Here is a 20565-nt window from a genome sequence, read left to right as displayed (position 1 = left end):
GGTTAACTAGCATGATTTGTTAACAAATCATGCTAGCATCATGGTAGTTAACCCTTGCATTATGTTACGGGTCAATTTGACCTGTTTCAGTTTTTGTGTTAATGACCCTAGATGAGGAAAAGTCACAAAATTTCATGAAGAAAGAGAAAGGATAACCAGTACTTTGGTCAACACAAAAACTGAAACGGGTCTAATTGACCCGTAACATAATACAAGGGTTAACAAATCATGCTAGTTAACCTTGTATTATGTTACGGATCAATTTGACCCGTTTCAGTTTTTGTGTTCATGACCCTAGATGAGGAAAAGTCACAAAATTTCATGAAGAAAAAGAAAGGATAACCAGTACTTTGGTCAACACAAAAACTGAAACGGGTCTAATTGACCCGTAACATAATACAAGGGTTAACAAATCATGCTAGTTAACCTTGTATTATGTTACGGATCAATTTGACCTGTTTCAGTTTTTGTGTTCATGACCCTAGATGAGGAAAAGTCACAAAATTTCATGAAGAAAAAGAAAGGATAACCAGTACTTTGGTCAACACAAAAACTGAAACGGGTCAAATTGACCCGTAACATAATACAAGGGTTAAAGAAAACAACAAGGGCGAGGGAGTGTAGAGAAACCTTTTCAGTCGTGATACATTTTGAAGATGCAGCTTTTGATGACGCCCATGTATCGGTCCCACACCACCTGATGCCTGATGAGGGAGAGAGAGAGAGAGAGAGATGGAGGTCAGTGATTGGCTGAGGAGAGACAGGCGGCCTGTGTCGGCTCAGCAATGCGGTGGGCTGTTCGTTCTTTTATGAATATGTCTTTGTTAAGGCCGTGGAGGTGCCAAGCAGACCTGTAGTGGATTTCATTCCACGGTGGAAGCCATGCGGCTCCACGCCCATCGGGCACAATTTTGGCGGATAATTGCTTCTATGAAGTTCCAATCCAATCCACTTTATTTATATAGCACATTTTATAAACAGAGTTTCCAAAGTGCTGCACAGACGAGTAAAAATAAAAAGTAATAATCCAAAACTAAAAGAGCATTTAAGAAATTAAATAATAAAATAGATATTAAAATATTAAAAACAAGAAACAAAGCAATAAAAGTATAAAAAAAATAGAACCAATTACAATAAAAACAAAGAACTAAAAGACACAGGACCATACGACTCACTCTGAGTTAAAAGCCAGAGAATAAAAGTGGGTTTTAAGACGAGACTTATAGCTTAAAGTTGCGCAAAATCAAGTGCTGTCGAATGATTAATCGTGATTAATCACCATTTGCAAGTATGTCTGAAATATGCCCTTTTTACTATTTTTATTGAAAGAAAAAAGAGGGAATTATGACATAATACTAAATAATAATAAATCCATTAAAAATAGCTGAGATAACAGCAGTTTTTTAATGCTCCACCGAGGTGAGGAATGTTTTGTTTGCGCCTGCGTGTGACGTTTAGGGCCTGTCGTAACTCCACTGGCTTCGCTTGTAAACAAACACTGACTTTCTGAGGAACACATTCCACGTGCTAGCTCTACCAAATGGGCAATAAACCGATCCTGCACTTTTGCCAGAGACATCCATGGCGGCACAGCTGGTGCTCGGCACATGTGCCAGAATACAGCGCACCTCGCTGTATTACTGTGTTTCTCCTGGTAGTAGTCACGGTGTTGGATTAGAACAAACTATGTCATGGATACCAGGAAGCCATATTGAGACACTGGAGGACGTACAACGTGACGAGGAGCACCAAATGGCCAAAGTGTTGATGTGACCGTGTTTACTCTTCCCAAAGTTAGCCCACCTTAAAGGGAGGTTATAAAAACACCCCTGGTGGGCCTGGTGCCACCCCAGCAATACTCACTTGAAGGTGTCCAGTATGTGTACGGAGTTGGCGTAGTGAGTCAGATACAGCTTCGTGTCCGACGCCGTCCATCGGTCGGAGCGACACGGCTCGATGAACTCCAGGCAGAAAGGGGGGGGTGTTAACATCAACGCAGCTTCTAGCCTTTCAAAAAAAACACAAAAAAAAGAAGTAGAAAAGCCCACACCTTCTCCACCAGGTCGATGAAGAAATCCCGGACATCTTTGGTGTTGGTTAACTTGGCTGCGATGTTTACGAGGCCTCTGGAGAGATTCTGGAACGATGGAAAGTCAAGACTGTTTGGCATTTGACCAAAGGATACAGTTGGAAAAGTGCAGCTTCACACGGACACTCCTGATCAAAATGTACATCTGGCGCTCTTTGGATCTCAAGGAGCTTCTAAGGAGAGCTAGAAGATGCCACAATAAGAAATGGGCTGTTGGTGAAAATGTGGTATTCAGTCATGATCTCTTGATGGCAAAGGCAAAAAAGCTTTCTCTCTTTGAACGAGATGGGATTGTTAAGCTTTACTCCATTTCTTCTTAACATTTTGAAGCTCCACTAAGAACCTCCTGAAGATCCAACAGTGCCACATGTACAATCTTGACATGAAAGCTTTCTTCAGGAGTGTCCACGCTAGTAGCACGATGAGAAGCCTCTTCGTTGCTTTTTTCACCTTAAAATTGGCCTCCATGTCGTTGTAGGCTTTAGTTTTCCCCCTGAGGGCGGTGCACACGAGACTGCGTGGACACAAAGGACGGAAGGGACAAACGATGAGGTTGATATGTTCCCTATTCAGCATTATTCGGGCGAGCGGCCGTCAGACCTTTTGTGTTGATCCAGCAGATCTTTGTCTGAGATCAGAATCTTCAGCTCCTTCAGCTCTTGTAGGAATTCTTTATCCAGATCCACGTCCATGTCCTCCACCATGTTATCTGGAAAGACGAAGATGCGTTGAACGTCACGTTACAGGATAGCACGGTGCTTTGTTTGTGTTGTTTCGGGCCAAATGTCAGCTCCACACTAACTCCAGACTTGACTAATTTAGCTTCCTTTCTTTCAGGAACAAGGAAGTGGACCCAACACGGCCAATATTTAAAATAAATTTTAAAAAATATATATTTATAAATAATAATAAAAAATATTTAAAAATATTTTATAATTAATAATATAAATTTAAATTTTTTATATAATTTTTTAAAATATTTATATTATATAAAAATATTTTATAAAAATAAAAATTATTTATTAAAAAATTTTAATAAAATTATTAAAAATAATAAAATAAATAATAATAAATTCAATGATCCCCACTTAAACGCACCTCCTTTCATTTCTACTACGTTGTGGTGGAGTACCACGGCTGTCACCGTCCAAATACTTCTGCAGCGCCGCATTATATCATCTCGCTGCTAATGCGTCCTGCTGCTGTAGCAAAACAACGGCCGTCATTCCTCGTGCAGGCGTATGAGGACCTCTGGTGGCCATCAGAGGTAGGAACAACTCTGACATAGGACTGCCGAGGGAACCGTTGCCACGATTACTGAAAAGCTGTTTAGCAAGAAGCCGTAGCGTTTTGGTGCAGACTCCCTTTCCACTGTGATGCTAATGTAATGCTAATATTACTGTAATATTCCTAATAGAGCTGCCAAGCCATTACAAGTTTTGGCCTCAGTGGAGGTCGGCCTTAAGCGAGCCATCCTGGTATCCATTCCCCCTTTTTCTTGGGCGCATCCCTCGGGCGTTATCTCCTGCATTGCACCCACAGTTAAGACGCTTCGAGAAAACGAAATCCCTCACCGACGGCTCCGACTGTCCAGTTGTTGATAAGCTGCCCGGCGCAGAAAGCAAAGTCCTGGAATGTGAGATACTGCAGCTTCCTTTTCCCCGTCTCAAAGCGATTGTTGGCAAAGAAAACAATGGCGGCGTAGTCCCTGAAACGGGCCGAGGAAGGCGTTAGTTCGAATCTCTATCATGCTACGTAGTGAAACATAAACATCAAATTAGCAACACTTTGGGAGTAAACTCAGAGCCCCAAAAGGTTTGTTTTTTTTTTACCTTGCCAGCTTGTCTGAGAGGAGGAAGTGCTGACGTATGTTCTCCACTAGGGGGCCCTTGAGCTCTTCCACCACTTTGAAAACACGCTTGAAGTTGTCAAACTGAAGGGAAAAACAAGCACATGAGCTCCCTTTCAATAAACATACTGGATATACGATGATGGCGTTTAGAAAATAGCTTGTTTACTTCTGCTTTGTCTACAGGAAACGACCAGAGGTGGAACGGAGCGAGTGAAATATTTAGGGGTGGGTGGAGGAATGATGGAATGGAACGTCCATGTGAGCATCGCCTGCTGTACACAGTCAGCAACAAAGCAATGGACAAGGTCTGGTTCTTTTAAACCGTATCCGTTATTATGGGTGACTTGTACACTCTTCCCAGCATGACACAGTACAGTAATCCCTCTTATATGTCGATTCTTTGGATATTCATTACACAAAGTATGATTCCTTATTTGCAAATGGGATATATTTATGATTAGAAGCATAGAATACATGTTTAAGACCTTCTAAATATGTTTTTTTTTACATTATTAGAGCCCTCTAACATGAAATAGCACCCCTATGGTCATATTTACACCCGCATTTTGGACTGGACATTGATTCATAGTGGACTGGACTCTGTATGAGACTGACCTGACGTCTGCAGCTTTTCAGAGTCACGCCCGTCTTGGCACTGATATCGTCCAAGTCTTTCTTGGTTCCTTTGGAGAGCTTCTTCCCCAGAACTTCACGCACAAATGCGTCATCGAAGGCGTAGTATCTGAATCGGGGAAACACCAATTGGGAAAAAGAGGTGGGTGTGTATCTATGTGAATATGAGACAGCGGCGAGTGACCAATCATCTTAGTCGGGCCAAATGACAAAAGTATGCTAGCTGGTGGTCTTCATCTTCAGCCGGTGACATCCAGCAGCTGTTACGCTTTATTAAGAGTCCCTTAAAGGGGACCTGCTCATTTTTCGGCCCTTGGTATTGAGTTGTGGTCTCCTATAGAGCAGCTACGCAGCATAAGCTTTCTAGTGCTTCCAGAATCTGCACCTATTCTTTGGATTTCATGCTTCCCTGTTTTAATGTATTCCACCCACAGCCCGCCTCCAGACACACCCACTCCACAGTGGTTGGTCACATTCTGAAGCCGACCGGACGGTCCCACGTTTCTCAACAAAAGAGGTTACTTCAAGACCGTCTCTCAATGGTAAGTAGCTTTAGCATTTTAGCATTAGGTTTTCCACGTCGTCGCTAACGTCCAGTGTGGCCACTAATTGTGGTGGAAAACAGCTATTAGCACCCCCCCCTCTCCCCCCACCGTATGCACACTCTATCATGCTACGCCGACATCACGCCTCATTGCATCACCTCTCTATGAGCATGGCTTGTCGATGAGGCGGGATCTGGAACAGCAGCTGGTTGGCCAGTTTGGCCGGACTGTGCAGCAGACGCTCACACATCTGGAAGGTTCGGTACTGGTCCATGGTGTCGCTCAGCAGAACATCTGCGCTGGCTTCGCACTCCTCCAGCACGCCGCCCTCCATTCTGACCTTCACCGCGTCATTTACTGTCGACGTCAACAAATCGTTGTTAATTCCACGTGAACGTACGTTCATTTTCTATCCCACTCTCAGCACAACATATGTACATTATAGACATCTTATTTATTTGGAAATGAGGAACGGGTGTCCTACATCACCTGTGTATCCATCCAACCAGAGCTGATAAACCTCCTCGTCCATGATAGTGGTGTTACCCACAAACACATCCAGCTCTACAGCCATCTGCACTCAAAATACATGTTTAAAACACAGTGAAACATACAATCTGACAGTAGCATTCGTTTAAAGTGTTAAATATTTAGTCACTGTGAAAACAATACCTTGTTTTTGTGTCCTCCAAACACCTTAAAGCGACAAACTACAATGACATGACTCTTGCTAGCTAGACTTTATGCTACATGCTAGCTTACCGTGCTAGCTACGTCGAAAAGGAAATGCCAATAAACACACTGGAATATAATAAACCGGAATATCATAAAATAGAGCAGTAATGAAGTAAATTCTCCCGTAAAGCCGAAACCTTTTTTTTTTAAATATACTTCACGTCGATGTAGTTACAATGTTGTCAACACCAGCAGTCGCCACACATCTACTTCCGGGTTTCTAACGTCACCGGAAGTATCTCGGAAGCCTCGACGCTATACGTAACATGTCTCACTTGATCATGACGTAATGTCCAAGCCGCCTAATAATAAAAACAGCATTTCTGTTCAAAAGATTGCAATCGTATCATTCCGCTCGGTGTATTTATCTTATATAATCCAAAAGCACATTACATAATGGCGTCTGTTGTTGAGCTCTTTTACATATTACCGAACGTCTGCAATTATTATGCTCTTTTAAGAGCTTATCGTAAGTTCCATGTTAAATTGTGATGTTTCCCATGCAGCTTAAACCCATCTTGTATATAAAGGACTGCCAATGTATTACGATAAATATTGCAGTGAAATCCTACACATTATTTGAAAAAGTATACTCAAATGTCTATGTTTCGTACATGGTTGGATTCGCCTATTAATTATTTCCTAGTTTCTTCAAATATTCAGAGCACATCCGCCGGAGAGGTGGGACATGAAATACGCAATCTGCTCTCTTTTCCTCCGGCGATTAATCTAAATAAATCCCCGCAAATCCCTCGTCTCACCCTCCCTTTTCCGTGTTGCTGCATGTGTCCTTCACAGTGACTACACGCATCCTTTTTTTGGCGGATCCCTCGGCTGCACATTTCATTTCTAAACTCACATGACAATCTCCGATTCCGCCATCAGTAGGTTAACACCCCGCATTGTTGGGGTCCGCTTGTAACAATGGAGGTGGGACACAGGGCGGAAGGATGTGTATGAATGCCCCCACACCACACCGAGCTATTGAAAAGGGGCCCCCCATTGTTGTTGTTTGAAAAGAAACGAGCAGACCACAAACGCATCTTTGCTTTGGGGATTGCGTCTGTCATTCCGCTCCTAACATCCCACAGGAAGTGGCTTTAAATGCATGACATACTTTACAATATCGGTAGCATTGGAACAAAACTAGCAGTAGCACCGTGCATGTTGTTTACATCCTGCAAGGAACATCCTACAGGAAGTGGTTTCACAGGCATTTCCTTGGAAATGTGATTGTGTGTGATTGTTGTTGTTGTTGTTAGAAAGAGGCTAGCAACTACGTATTTTTATATTTAGGGCGTTTATGGACCCTAAACTCCACAGTATTTTCTTGGAAATGGGCTTCATTCCGTGGAAACGGTGGGACCTGTGCCAATACTCCCATTTTAGATAACAACATAGCCTTTTAATATACCTCTTATGATTTTTTAATGATGTCTACAACAACCGGGAGAGACTTAAGGAGATGACAAATATTTATGATCTACCACTGATAAAAGCATCAAAACTGTGCTAAAAGACTGGTGCTTCCTGTAGATGTCAAAATAAAACTTTATTTAATATTAAGAACAGCAAACGAGCATTAAATGGAAGTGAAAATTACAATATTAAGTCTTAAATTGTTGGAATTGTACAAGTTTGTCTGTTTTAAAAACAACGCTTGGCTTGAGCGTAAACAGTCGGACTATTGGGCTTTTATTTTGAAGTACAAGCAAAGCTATTTCCGGTGAAGTCTTTAGCTTGATGCAGTTAGCTGCTAGCAGATTCACAAACCGTGAAAGTGGCGGAGGAGGCGGACATTGTGGCGCTGACCCTCCGGCCCAATGAGGAGCAGAAACCCCGGCGGTCAGCTGAGCAAAAAGGAACGTTTTTAAATTGTGCTTTGTTTTTTTTTTACACGCGGAGTAATGAACCCTTCGTGAGAAGCCCCCTGCTTTCTCCCCCCCGTTGGCAGCCACCGAACCGGGGAAGAGCCGAGTCCATTCAGCCGAGGCGAGCGGAGGACAATCCGATCAGACGATGGCAGCGGCGGTAGAAAGCCAACATCTGCGGGCCGTCAATCACCGGAGCCTGATGGAATAAATAGGAAAAAGAAGCAGTGGATCGAAGTGGGTTCCGTATTTGCCTTGAAAACACCCTCCAAAATAAGCACAGTTCCTTTCCTGTTCCTGTGGAGGCCTCTGCTGGAAGAAGCTGCTTACAGGTTGATTTAGTTTCCTTTGTGGTGCATTTCACTCATTCGGCACTGAAGATCTCCCAACTGGAAGCTTTCTGCCTCCGGCGTGATGCTCACACCTGGAAGACAACACTGCATGAGGGTGTCGAGCTCCTGAAGCACATTTTCCATTCTCAGGGATTACCGTAGTAGTGGGGGGGTCGTTGTGACATGACGGAGAAGATGAGCAGCGAAAGCGAGCTCCTGAACCGGGAGCTGTCCAAGATGTCCGACGAGGACCTCTTGGCGTGCTCCAAGGAGGAGCTCCTGAGTCGTCTGCGCAAGGAGGAGTCGGAGAAGATCTCAGCCCTCATCCAACGCGGGAGGCTCATCAAGGAGGTGAACAAACAGCTGCAGGGCCACCTCCTGGAAATCAGGGAGCTGAAAGTCATCAACCAGCGTCTGCAGGAGGAGAACGTGGAGCTGAGGGACCTGTGCTGCTTCCTGGACGACGACCGGCTCAAAGTGAAGAAGCTGGCGCGGGAGTGGCAGCTCTTCGGGCACCACGCCGCTAAAGTGATGCGGGAGGACCTGGGGGGCTACTTGAAGAAGCTCGCCGAGCTGGAACGCATGCAGGACGGCCTGGTGAAGGAGAACCTGGACCTGAAGGAGCTGTGCCTGGTCCTGGAGGAGGAGTGCGTGAGCAGGAGCGACTCCAGCCCCGGCGGCTCCACCGAGCTCGCCCTGCCTTGCATGGTGGCCCGGGACCTGGGCGACGGGAGTTCCAGCACGGGAAGCGTGGGGAGTCCGGACCAGCTCCACTTGGTCTGCTCCCCGGATGACTGAAAAAAGGGCTCAAACGTGGATGCTGAGGGCTAGACGAGCGGCGACGGCTTTGTCGGGCGTTTCCATCGAAGCCTTCGAACGCTGCAGGACTTTCCCGGCGCCGCCATCGCCGGCGTTTTCATAGGCCGGATAACCCGAGGTCGATTTTACAGCTTTTTCTAACGACTCGTCTCTTTTTCGAGGGGCACAATTCTCCTTTTGCAGTTCTTTGTTGTTTAAAAAAAGACGGACCCATCTGGGGGTTCCTTGAACGCACCGTGCACTGGACTAGCCGACACTGCTGGAAAAAAACCCAGCGGGCACGCGACGCTGAAACGACGTCAATCGGCTGTTGACGTCTGTCATCGTCGGGTTCCGACGTCAGTTAACATTCGGACTCAACGTTGCAGTTCGACATTCCTTAAATGTTCCACTTCAATGTTGTCCCGATTTTACGAATACGGTTTTACTGGAAATGTTCAACGCCACGAGTCGTTCCTCAACGTGGCGTGCCTGCTGGGTGAGCCTTTTCTTCTGGACTTCCACTGGACTATCGTTGATCTTCTTCAAATCAAAGATCGATTCCAATCCAGTTTTGAGCCATATTTAGTCCATGGAATCCCAAGCACTGAAACCGGATCGTAAAAGAGCGTATTTGATATTCCATATTAGACGCGAGTGCCATAAGACGTGCATGATGCTTGTTTTTCTCAGCGCTATGATGTGGCGGCCCCTTCAGGTTTACAGCGGCGGGTACAAGACCGGACCCGGCACGCCACGTGGATGTTTTTGGACCTCGCTCGGAACTGGTAGTTTGACGCTTTTTCAAAACGAAAAAAAAAAAACAAAACGGGAAAATCCAACTGGAAAGTCTTTGTATCAGACCGGAAAGGTTTCTGTTTCCATTCTACTGCGTTTTTTTTTTTGTTTCTTGCTGTTGTTGTTCACTTTTGGGGTGCCTTCACACTTGTCAGGTTTGGTGGGGGGCGCCGTCATTATGGCTCCGATAACCCGTTGTTTAAAAAAAAAAAAAGAAAAACTCTAATAAGGCGAGATTACCCGTACTGTGCTAGTATTAGCCTCCAATACAAAAAGACACCAGCTCCAATATGAAACTAGTCGCTAAGTGGCTAGCAGGCTAACCGGCTAGCAGCTAGTTTCATGTGGTGTCGCGAGGTCAAAATCGGATTAAAACTAATTTAATCTCTATGCTACTAAAATTGGATTATTTTTCCTCATAATACTACAAGTTTATTCTCGTAAAAATGTGACTTTTTTCCCGCAATATGACTTTTTTTTTTTTAGCCGCAAACCGGCTAGCGGCTAGTTTCATGCGGTGTTGCGAGGTGTTGTCACGCCAGTCAAAAACGGATTAAAACTAATTTAATCTCTATGCTACTAAAATTGGATTATTTTTCCTCATAATACGACAAGTTTATTCTCGTAAAAATGTGACTTTTTTCCCACAATATGACTTTTTTTAGCCGCTAACTGGCTAGCGGCTAGTTTCATGTGGTGTTGTAAAGTCAAAATCGGATTAAAACTAATTTAATCTCTATGCTACTAAAATTGGATTATTTTTCCTCATAATACTACAAGTTTATTCTCGTAAAAATTTGACTTTTTTTTCCCACAATATGACTGTTTTTAGCTGCTAACTGGCTAGCGGCTAGTTTCATATGGTGTTGCGAGGTCAAAATCGGATTAAAACTAATTTAATCTCTATGCTACTAAAATTGGATTATTTTTCCTCATAATACGACAAGTTTATTCTCGTAAAAAATTTACTTTTTTTCCCGCAATATGACTTTTTTTAGCCGCTAACTGGCTAGCGGCTAGTTTCATGTGGTGTCACGAGGTCAAAATCGGATTAAAACTAATTTAATCTCTATGCTACTAAAATTGGATTATTTTTCCTCATAATACGACAAGTTTATTCTCGTAAAAAATTTACTTTTTTTCCCGCAATATGACTTTTTTTAGCCGCTAACTGGCTAGCGGCTAGTTTCATGTGGTGTTGCGAGGTCAAAATCGGATTAAAACTAATTTAATCTCTATGCTACTAAAATTGGATTATTTTTCCTCATAATACTACAAGTTTATTCTCGTAAAAATGTGACTTTTTTCCCAAAATAGGACTTTTTTTTTTAGCCGCTAACCGGCTAGCGGCTAGTTTCATGTGGTGTCGCGAGGTCAAAATCGGATTAAAACTAATTTAATCTTTATGCTACTAAAATAAGATTATTTTTCCTCATAATACTACAAGTTTATTCTTGTAAAAATTTGACTTTTTTTCCCACAATAGGACTTTTTTTAGCCGCTAACTGGCTAGCGGCTAGTTTCATGTGGTGTTGTGAGGTCAAAATCGGATTAAAACTAATTTAATCTCTGTGCTACTAAAATTGGATTATTTTTCCTCATAATACGACAAGTTTATTCTCGTAAAAATGTGACTTTTTTCCCGCAATATGACTTTTTTTTTAGCCGCAAACCGGCTAGCGGCTAGTTTCATGCGGTGTTGCGAGGTGTTGTCACGCCAGTCAAAAACGGATTAAAACTAATTTAATCTCTATGCTACTAAAATTGGATTATTTTTCCTCATAATACTACAAGTTTATCTTGTAAAAATTTTACTTTTTTTCCGCAATAGGACTTTTTTTTTTAGCCGCTAACGGGCTAGCGGCTAGTTTCATGTGGTGTCGCGAGGTCAAAATCGGATTAAAACTAATTTAATCTCTATGCTACTAAAATAAGATTATTTTTCCTCATAATACTACAAGTTTATTCTTGTAAAAATTTGACTTTTTTTTCCCACAATATGACTTTTTTTAGCCGCTAACTGGCTAGCGGCTAGTTTCATGTGGTGTTGCGAGGTCAAAATCAGATTCAAACTAATTTAATCTCTCTGCTACTAAAATTGGATTATTTTTCCTCATAATACTATAAGTTTATTCTCGTAAAAATTTGACTTTTTTTCCCCACAATATGACTTTTTTTAGCCGCTAACTGGCTAGCGGCTAGTTTCATGTGGTGTTGCGAGGTCAAAATCGGATTAAAACTAATTTAATCTCTATGCTACTAAAATTGGATTATTTTTCCTCATAATAAGACAAGTTTATTCTCGTAAAAAATTTACTTTTTTTCCCGCAATATGACTTTTTTTAGCCGCTAACTGGCTAGCGGCAAGTTTCATGTGGTGTCGCGAGGTCAAAATCGGATTAAAACTAATTTAATCTCTATGCTACTAAAATTGGATTATTTTTCCTCATAATACGACAAGTTTATTCTCGTAAAAATGTGACTTTTTTTCCCGCAGTAGGACTTTTATTTTAGCCGCTAACCGGCTAGCGGCTAGTTTCATGTGGTGTCACGAGGTCAAAATCGGATTAAAACTAATTTAATCTCTATGCTACTAAAATTTGATTATTTTTCCTCATAATACGACAAGTTTATTCTCGTAAAAAAATTACTTTTTTTCCCGCAATATGACTTTTTTTAGCCGCTAACTGGCTAGCGGCTAGTTTCATGTGGTGTTGCGAGGTCAAAATCGGATTAAAACTAATTTAATCTCTATGCTACTAAAATTGGATTATTTTTCCTCATAATACAAGTTTATTCTCGTAAAAATGTGACTTTTTTTCCCGCAGTAGGACTTTTATTTTAGCCGCTAACTGGCTAGCGGCTAGTTTCATGTGGTGTCGCGAGGTCAAAATCGGATTAAAACTAATTTAATCTCTATGCTACTAAAATTGGATTATTTTTCCTCATAATACTACAAGTTTATTCTCGTAAAAATGTGACTTTTTTTTCCCACAATATGACTTTTTTTTAGCCGCTAACTGGCTAGCGGATAGTTTCATGTGGTGTTGCGAGGTCAAAATCGGATTAAAACTAATTTAATCTCTATGCTACTAAAATAAGATTCTTTTTCCTCATAATACTACAAGTTTATTCTCGTAAAAATGTGACTTTTTTCCCACAATATGACTTTTTTTAGCCGCTAACTGGCTAGCGGCTAGTTTCATGTGGTGTTGCGAGGTCAAAATCGGATTAAAACTAATTTAATCTTTATGCTACTAAAATTGGATTATTTTTCCTCATAATACTACAAGTTTATTCTCGTAAAAATGTGACTTTTTTCCCAAAATAGGACTTTTTTTTTTAGCCGCTAACCGGCTAGCGGCTAGTTTCATGTGGTGTCGCGAGGTCAAAATCGGATTAAAACTAATTTAATCTTTATGCTACTAAAATTGGATTATTTTTCCTCATAATACTACAAGTTTATTCTCGTAAAAATGTGACTTTTTTCCCGCAATATGACTTTTTTTTTTTAGCCGCAAACCGGCTAGCGGCTAGTTTCATGTGGTGTCGCGAGGTCAAAATCGGATTAAAACTAATTTAATCTTTATGCTACTAAAATTGGATTATTTTTCCTCATAATACTACAAGTTTATTCTCGTAAAAATGTGACTTTTTTCCCGCAATATGACTTTTTTTTTAGCCGCAAACTGGCTAGCGGCTAGTTTCATGCGGTGTTGCGAGGTGTCGTCACGCCAGTCAAAAACAGATTAAAACTAATTTAATCTCCATGCTACTGAAATGAGATTATTTTTCCTCATAATATGACAAGTTTATTCTCGTAAAAATGTGACGTTTTTCCTTTTTTTTTTTTACCCGCTAGCGGCTAGTTTCATGTGGTTAGGGTTAGCGGCTAGTTTCATGTGGTGTTGCGAGGTGTCGTTACGCCAGTCAAAAACAGATTAAAACTAATTTAATCTCTATGCTACTAAAATGAGATTATTTTTCGTCATAATGCTAAAAGTTTATTCTCATAAAAATGTGACTTTTTTTCCCGCAATAGGCTTCATATTTGAACGTTAGTCTGCTAAAATGACTGCCGTGTTTTGCATTTCTGCTGTTTTGCTACTTTTATGACTTTATTCCCATAATATTTTGACTTTATATTTGTAACATTATGTGAGGGATGTCTGATATCAGCATAAAAATGTGATATCGGTCTACATCGGTATCGGATTATTTCCTGACCATGAAAACCGATATGAAAAAAATGCTGTATGGTATCGGTTTTCGGCAAAAAAAAGCGAAAATCGGACATCTCAAAGTTATCTTTTTCCAGAACCTAGTTTGTTTCTCATAATATTTCCATGTTTCAGAATATGATTTCTCCTTATAATATCACATTATTAGTTACTAGTAGAATCCATTTTTCTTGTTAGACTAGCGTTGTAAAATGCCATGCTTGCATACGTGCTGCAGGCCGCACTTTGGACACCTTTTGTTTCCTCGTCTTCACCGCACCGCAAACTTGACAAAAGTATCGAACCTGACGTGTGAACGCAGCCTCGGTTGCTCCTCTTTTGGTCTCCTGTGTATGCTTTGTATTTGCCCTGCAACACCAAGGACAGTTTGACCTTGGACTCTTCTTGCTTTGTATGAACTGGAAGGACCAAGGAACCCTTTTAGTTGACGTGAAGCCATGCCCAGGATGTTCCCGGAGATGTTTGATGGCGGGCTGTGTGCTTGGTAGTGCATTGAAGAGCTTTAAATACAGTACAGTGCTACGACACGATTCCGACGACCTTTCTTTGTGTGTCCGCCGTTTCGCCAACACGTGCTGACCGGATTGATTTGCGCACGTGTTGTTTTGACCTTCACGCCGGGCCGCGTCCATGCTCTGACTTTACAGATGTTCATCAGTTTTATTTTTGGGTCCCGCGCTGACGAGGCTGATGCTTAGTCAAGTGTTACAATGACAGCAGTTAGCATTGCTAGCATGCTAACATTAACATAGTAGCATTTTAGACATTTTTATTAACACTTAGCACTATTGTCCTATTTGCTAACGTGAATGTTTGCATGTTAGCATTGTTAGCACGCTCGCTAACATTAGCATACTGGCATTTTTAGCCGTTTTCATTGGTAGACACCATGCTACCATGTTAATGTTAACATGCTTTCATTTTTATCCATTTTCATAAGTAGATATTGATATAAATGGCAATATTATGCTATATTTTAGCATGCTTGCAAATAATTTTAACATTAGAATGCTAGCTTGCTAAGATTAGCATAATGGCTTTTTCCCTTTTTTTAAGTAGAACTCTCATGTTAGATGTTAGCATAGCATGCTAATGTTAGCATACTAGCGTTGTTATATATCATGATTGTCATATGCCATTATTGTTATATGTCATATTAGCATAGTAGCATTTTTTCAATTTTCATTGACATTTATATAAACAGCAATATTATGCTATATTTTAGCATGCTTGCAAACAAATCTAACATTAGAATGCTAGCTTGCTAACATTAGCATAATGGCTTTTTTTGCCCTTTTTCTAAGTAGAACTCTCATGTTAGGTGTTAGCATAGCATGCTAATGTTAGCATATTAGCATTGTTATCCTGCTAATATTAGCATGCTAGCATTTTTAGCCATTTAAAGCCAAGTAGAGACATATATACACAATTACTGCTTTCATGTTAGGTGTTTGGCGTAAATGCTAGTATTACCTTTTTTAATGTGGGACCTTGAACACCACGTTTGTGTTTGCGTTTCATATATATGAAAAATTGAAATAATTTGCCACCAGCAGCAGTCAAACAGTTCCTTTTATTGTCTCTGAAACAGCGCAGATGAAAATATGAAAAGTAAGGCACTGCCCACCCGAAAATGGCACCCTTCAGAGAACATTATCAAAAATATATTACACTCTCCATAATAAATATAGTATCTCTATTAACTCCTACGGCCCAGCCTTAGTGGTCAATATATTGTCAATATGATCAAATATGTAAAAGAGTAATAATAATAATAATAATAATCCCCGGCATGCTGTTCATCCTAAACAAGTCAAAATCTATAATCTATAATTTCTATAAAGTAGGAGCATAATCATGAATGCTTTTAGATGAAATGAAGCACATTTTGAAATGATGGTTGATGGTTTGTTTCCATGTTGCCTAGCGACCCCCCCCACCCCCTCCAGGAGGACGTTCAATCACAGTGTGAGGATAGTTGGCGAGTGCAAGGAGTGATCCGATTGGTCGCCGCTGCTGCTGCTGCGGCGATGCGCCACGCCGCAAGCCTGCGGCGCCTGAGACGCGGGGAAGTTGCCCAGAGGCGCCGCCGCGCCCGCCGACACCGCGGGGGTGCCGCCGTCCGAGGGGTAAGTGAAGATCATGCTGGCGGTGAAGGGCGTGAGAGACGGGGTGGATGTGAGGACGGGGGTGTGCAGGGACTCCGACTCGTGGCTGACGGCGGGGGCTAGCGACGATGACGTCGACAACGACGACGACGATGATGTCACAGGTTTTGTCGGGATGGTGATTTTCGGTTTGGGCTTCTCCAACTTTGCCGCTTGCTTCCTCGATGGTCCCGCTCTGCCGCTGTAGTCCTCGGGCTCCATTTTGATGCACGCCAAGGACGACAGCGACGAGCTGGGATCCGAATCCGAGTCGGAGTCCTCGATTTTGCAGATGGGGCGGTGGGCCTCCAGGACCAATTCCAGCTTTTCTTTCTCTTTTTGCAAATCGGCGATCTCCTTTTGTAAACGAGACTTCTCATCCTCAAGCTCGTCGGTCTCCTAAAAAACAAAGTAGAAGACAATTAAGGACCCACCGAGACCCACCCGTGGAACCGTTAGACTCTAGACCAGATCGGTTTCTGTCGTGTCTCCATGTAGGACCGCCTGATTTAAAATATTTCTCCAACCATGAGAGCATTCCCGTATCCATGCGTTACATTGGATGTTGACTACTCTAAATGTGTACATGTTGGCAGGCCAGTCAGTGAGGAGCTTTCTACCGACTAATTGGAAGTTGGACTGTGTTTGCGGTGATCCCGAAAAGCCAGGCTTACGTTTTGCAGCGAATCCGTCAGCTCCCGACGCCGATTGCGACATTTTGCTGCAGCCAGCTTATTCCGCTCTCGTCTTAGCCTTCGCCTCTCCAGCTCCTCTTGAGACAACTGGGAAAGAAAACATCAGTTTTTCAGTGCAGGTCTTTAGCTCGGACTACGGAGACGTCTTCTTTTGCAGTCCGAGTGCTTTGATTTTTATTCAGCATCGCTCAAAAGTTTTCACATTCCGCTTTCAACTTGATGGCAGTGGTTTTCTCAAATGTGGCAATAATTGTTTCTGCGTCAATACGTCTTTTTCTACTATGCCAAAAATATGATTTCATGTCAATAATATAATAATGTCAATAATATAATAATGTCAATAATATAATAATGCCAATATTTCAAAAATGTAAATAATGCCAATAATATAATGTCAATAATGTCAATAATATGTCAATAATGTCAATAATATAATCATGTAAATAAATAATATAATAATGTCAATAATATAATAATGTCAAAAATGTCAATAATATAATGTCAAAAATGTAAATAATGCCAATAATATAATGTAATTAATATAATAATGTAAATAATATAATGTCAATAATATGTCTATAATATAATCATATATATAATATAATAATGCCAATAATGTAAATAATGTCAAAAATGTCAATAATATAATAATGTCAATAATATAATGTCAAATATGTAAATAATATAATGTCAATAATATAATAATGTCAAAAATGTCAATAATATAATAATGTAAATTATATGTAAATAATATGTCAATAATATAATCATAAATAATATAATAATGTCAATAATATAATGTCAAATATGTAAATAATATAATGTCAATAATGTAAATAATATAATGTCAATAATATAATAATGTCAAAAATGTCAATAATATAATGTCAATAATGTAAATAATATAAAGTCAAAAATATAAAAAATGCCAATAATATAATGTAAATAATGTCAATAATATAATGTCAATAATATAATCATACAAATAATATAATGCCAATAATGTCAAAAATGTCAATATAATAATGTCAATAATATAATGTCAATAATATAATCATACAAATAATATAATGCCAATAATGTCAAAAATGTCAATATAATAATGTCAATAATATAATGTCAAATATGTAAATAATATAATAATGTCAATAATGTAAATAATATAATGTCAATAATAAATGCCAATAATATAATAATGTCAATAATGTAAATGTTAATAATATGTCAAAAATGTCAATGTAAATAATATAATAATGTAAATAATATAATGTCAATAATGTAAATAATATAATAATGTCTAATATAATAATGTAAATAGTATGATAATGTCAATAATACCAATGTAAATAATATGATAATGTCAATAATGTCAATGTAAATAATATAATGTCAATAATATAATAATGTCAATAATATTCATTCATTCATTTTCTACCGCTTTTCCTCACAAGGGTCGCGGGGGGTGCCGGAGCCTATCCCAGCCGTCTTGGGGCGAGAGGCGGGGTCCACCCTGGACTGGTGGCCAGCCAATCACAGGGCACATATAGACAATAATATAGAATAATATAATAATATGAATATTAGTCATCAATTGTCTGCTCCTGTGTGTGCGCCGCCCTGGCCCCGCCTTCATTGGCATCGTATTGAACGATTGCCACCCTTTCAAAGACCGATGAGTCACGCTCAGACCCAACGGTGACTCAGGTGTGAGTCATATTACATGACTTGCTAACCCCCCCCCATGTGAGTCATGTGCAGGCCTGTACTTCCTGTACAATGAACTTCTGTGATACTAGCGTGACGGAAGCGGACTCATCAAAAAAAAAAAAAAAACAGGACTTTTGGTGAAAGTGAGTCGGGTCATTAGCATCTTTTTTTTTTTTCCTTTTTGCCATGCAGCCTTGCTCTGTCGGCCATGTTTGTTTGTCGCAGCTCATCATTTCACTCAGTCAATATTGTCTCCGAGTAAACCGGGGAAATAAACAACACGCACTTAGTCATCAAATATGGCGTTTTGGATGAAGCTGAAGCATCAAGTCGTTGCGCAAGTCGCACCGTGACGCCACGTACGTATGTGTCATGGCGGCCGTCGCAGGATATTGCACACCCGTTTGGACGCCACTTCCCGATAAGTCAACGCCGTTGAGACACGCGTTGGATCATACCAATTATTTCTGCCTTACGTGTTCGTCCATCCTGCGTCGCGTGGAAACGGTTGCCGTGTTGGCGCTTGCCCTTATGACCCCCGGCCTGATGAAATGGGAGTGTGGCGGGCGCGCCCCGGAGAGGGACGGCGACGGGTAGGGTGGCGCCGGAGATGGCGAGGGACCGGGCGGATGCATTAGGGAGGGCTGGACCAACCACTGGAGGTCCTGGTTGGTGGTGATGGCGTTGAGGCTTGGTATGAAGTGGCTGCTGCCCGCCATGGTGTATTTCTGAGAAGAAAAAGTTAATTAGAATAAATGAAGCGCCATTATCGCTATAGTAAATAGTAGCTGATGTGTACTAATAGTGTACTGAATTTCCCTTCAAGCAAATGTACACAAATGCAGGTATTTAGGTAGGCTAGGGATACAGGTTTGACACACTTTCTATTCCTCTTACACCAAAGCACGTATGTTAGCATGTTATACATATTATACATGTTATACATGTTATAACAGCCATAATCCAAGCATAAATACGGTAAATAGAACAGGTATAGTCTCACCTGTTCCGGCTGTGTAGTGTTGGTGCTAGTCGTGCTTTCCAGGGAAGCAGAATTAGACCCAGAAGCGCCTCCCGGGTAGGCTGGGTCGCCTCTTCCGTGGCCCCCTAAGTTCCTGTACATCCTCTTTGTTGATATTAATTCAAATTTAAAAAATAAATAAAATAAAAGCGGTCCCGGACGTGGATTATATACTCCTCGTTGCTAGCTAGCTAGCAAAAAAGTAACTTTCAGTTTGTGTGGCGGTTCAAAGTGACAGCGAAGCCGGAGGTACAGACGAAGTCGGTCGAGTCCAAACGGCTACGAATCCAAGGGGTGGTCGGGAAGGAAATGGCGGCTTTTTTTTTCTCCCCGGTCGTCCTTCAATGTTTAAAAATGTCTCTCATGCAACACATCGCGCTTAGTCACGCATCTACGAGCCAAAGTCTGGGAACGATCGTGTCGTTGTAAAGTCTTAAAGCGGCAAGATAGTTTCGCCACGCCCCCTCCCCACTTACGGGAAATAATGGTTGCCTGGAATCTCTCGCGGAATCCACCACGTGACGTGACGTCATTGACCTAATATGGTGAAGAGAGAGGGATTCCTGAGGCGTCTTCCGCCCTCGTGGAGAGACCATACCAGCATGTTCTCGATAGAAAGCGTTGGGGAAATATTACACAACATGCTAAGTGTTTAAAGTCAACAAACGAGGGGCTGGCGAACCATTTCAAATTTGAATCCAATTTAAACGTTTTCATCGGTATTTTACAAACGTATTCGTGTGTTTTAACAGCTACTAAAACTGTCATTTTAGTAGCATAAAGTAAAGAAAAAGTTGTAGTATTATGAGAAACAAACAAAACAATAAAGTTGTAATTTGTGGAAAATTAGGTTTTGCTAAAAAATTGCTAAAAGAAAGATTAAATAGTAAAAAAAAAAATGAAATGGAAATGGAAAAAAAATTACCGGAATAAAGTCAAAATATTACACATTACACGTACCAACTTTTTTTTGTTTTACTTGTAATATTATGAGAAATAATCAATCTCTATGTTGCAGTTTGTTCACTTCCCAACTTTTTATGAGGAAAAAAATAATATATAATAATGTGTAACATTATTAAGTGTAAGTGAAAAGAGTGT

At 40.8% G+C, this 20565-nt stretch overlaps 4 protein-coding genes across 6 annotated transcripts in view; 2 read left to right on the top strand and 2 right to left on the bottom strand.

Moving 5' to 3' along the window:
* The window catches only part of yif1a (Yip1 interacting factor homolog A (S. cerevisiae)), a 35241-nt gene that overhangs the window by 5247 nt on the left and 9429 nt on the right, over positions 1 to 20565 (top strand). Inside the window, exons 4-7 of one of the 2 annotated variants that reach the window (XM_058065191.1) lie at positions 4125 to 4246; positions 4570 to 4716; positions 5009 to 5116; positions 15822 to 16023. In XM_058065191.1, coding sequence (XP_057921174.1) covers positions 15925 to 16023 — 99 coding nt within the window. In that variant the 5' untranslated portion in view covers positions 4125 to 4246; positions 4570 to 4716; positions 5009 to 5116; positions 15822 to 15924. Of the gene's footprint in view, positions 1 to 4124; positions 4247 to 4569; positions 4717 to 5008; positions 5117 to 15784; positions 16024 to 20565 lie in introns of those variants that run through there. The other variant, XM_058065190.1, reaches the window with a different exon arrangement.
* On the bottom strand, positions 299 to 6767 carry fibpa (fibroblast growth factor (acidic) intracellular binding protein a). Of its 2 annotated transcripts, none has more exons than XM_058065195.1 (11): positions 6714 to 6767; positions 5609 to 5698; positions 5278 to 5476; positions 4557 to 4683; positions 3922 to 4022; positions 3664 to 3797; positions 2690 to 2798; positions 2540 to 2603; positions 2051 to 2137; positions 1864 to 1961; positions 299 to 704 (listed from the first exon to the last, which is right to left on the bottom strand). In XM_058065195.1, the coding sequence occupies exons 2-11, from the start codon at positions 5691 to 5693 to the stop codon at positions 635 to 637; spliced, it is 1074 nt and encodes a 357-aa protein (XP_057921178.1). In that variant the 5' UTR covers positions 5694 to 5698; positions 6714 to 6767; the 3' UTR covers positions 299 to 634. The 2 variants fall into 2 exon arrangements, with proteins under 2 accessions (XP_057921178.1, XP_057921177.1); XM_058065194.1 differs by lacking the exon at positions 6714 to 6767 and adding an exon at positions 5792 to 6565 and having other exon boundaries at positions 300 to 704; positions 5609 to 5693.
* ccdc85b (coiled-coil domain containing 85B) lies at positions 7137 to 14419 on the top strand. Its single transcript, XM_058065196.1, has one exon. It carries the CDS (start codon positions 8241 to 8243, stop codon positions 8853 to 8855), a length of 615 nt encoding a protein of 204 aa, XP_057921179.1. The 5' UTR covers positions 7137 to 8240; the 3' UTR covers positions 8856 to 14419.
* On the bottom strand, positions 16509 to 20317 carry fosl1a (FOS like 1, AP-1 transcription factor subunit a). Its single transcript, XM_058065197.1, has 3 exons — positions 19447 to 20317; positions 18920 to 19171; positions 16509 to 16823 (listed from the first exon to the last, which is right to left on the bottom strand). The coding sequence occupies exons 1-3, from the start codon at positions 19564 to 19566 to the stop codon at positions 16665 to 16667; spliced, it is 531 nt and encodes a 176-aa protein (XP_057921180.1). The 5' UTR covers positions 19567 to 20317; the 3' UTR covers positions 16509 to 16664.

The sequence above is a fragment of the Doryrhamphus excisus genome, chromosome 2 (genome assembly GCF_030265055.1).
Source record: "Doryrhamphus excisus isolate RoL2022-K1 chromosome 2, RoL_Dexc_1.0, whole genome shotgun sequence".
Classification (NCBI taxonomy): domain Eukaryota; kingdom Metazoa; phylum Chordata; class Actinopteri; order Syngnathiformes; family Syngnathidae; genus Doryrhamphus; species Doryrhamphus excisus.
The sequence above is the reverse complement of the archived record's forward strand: the minus strand, read 5'-3'. Positions and strand labels throughout refer to the sequence as shown.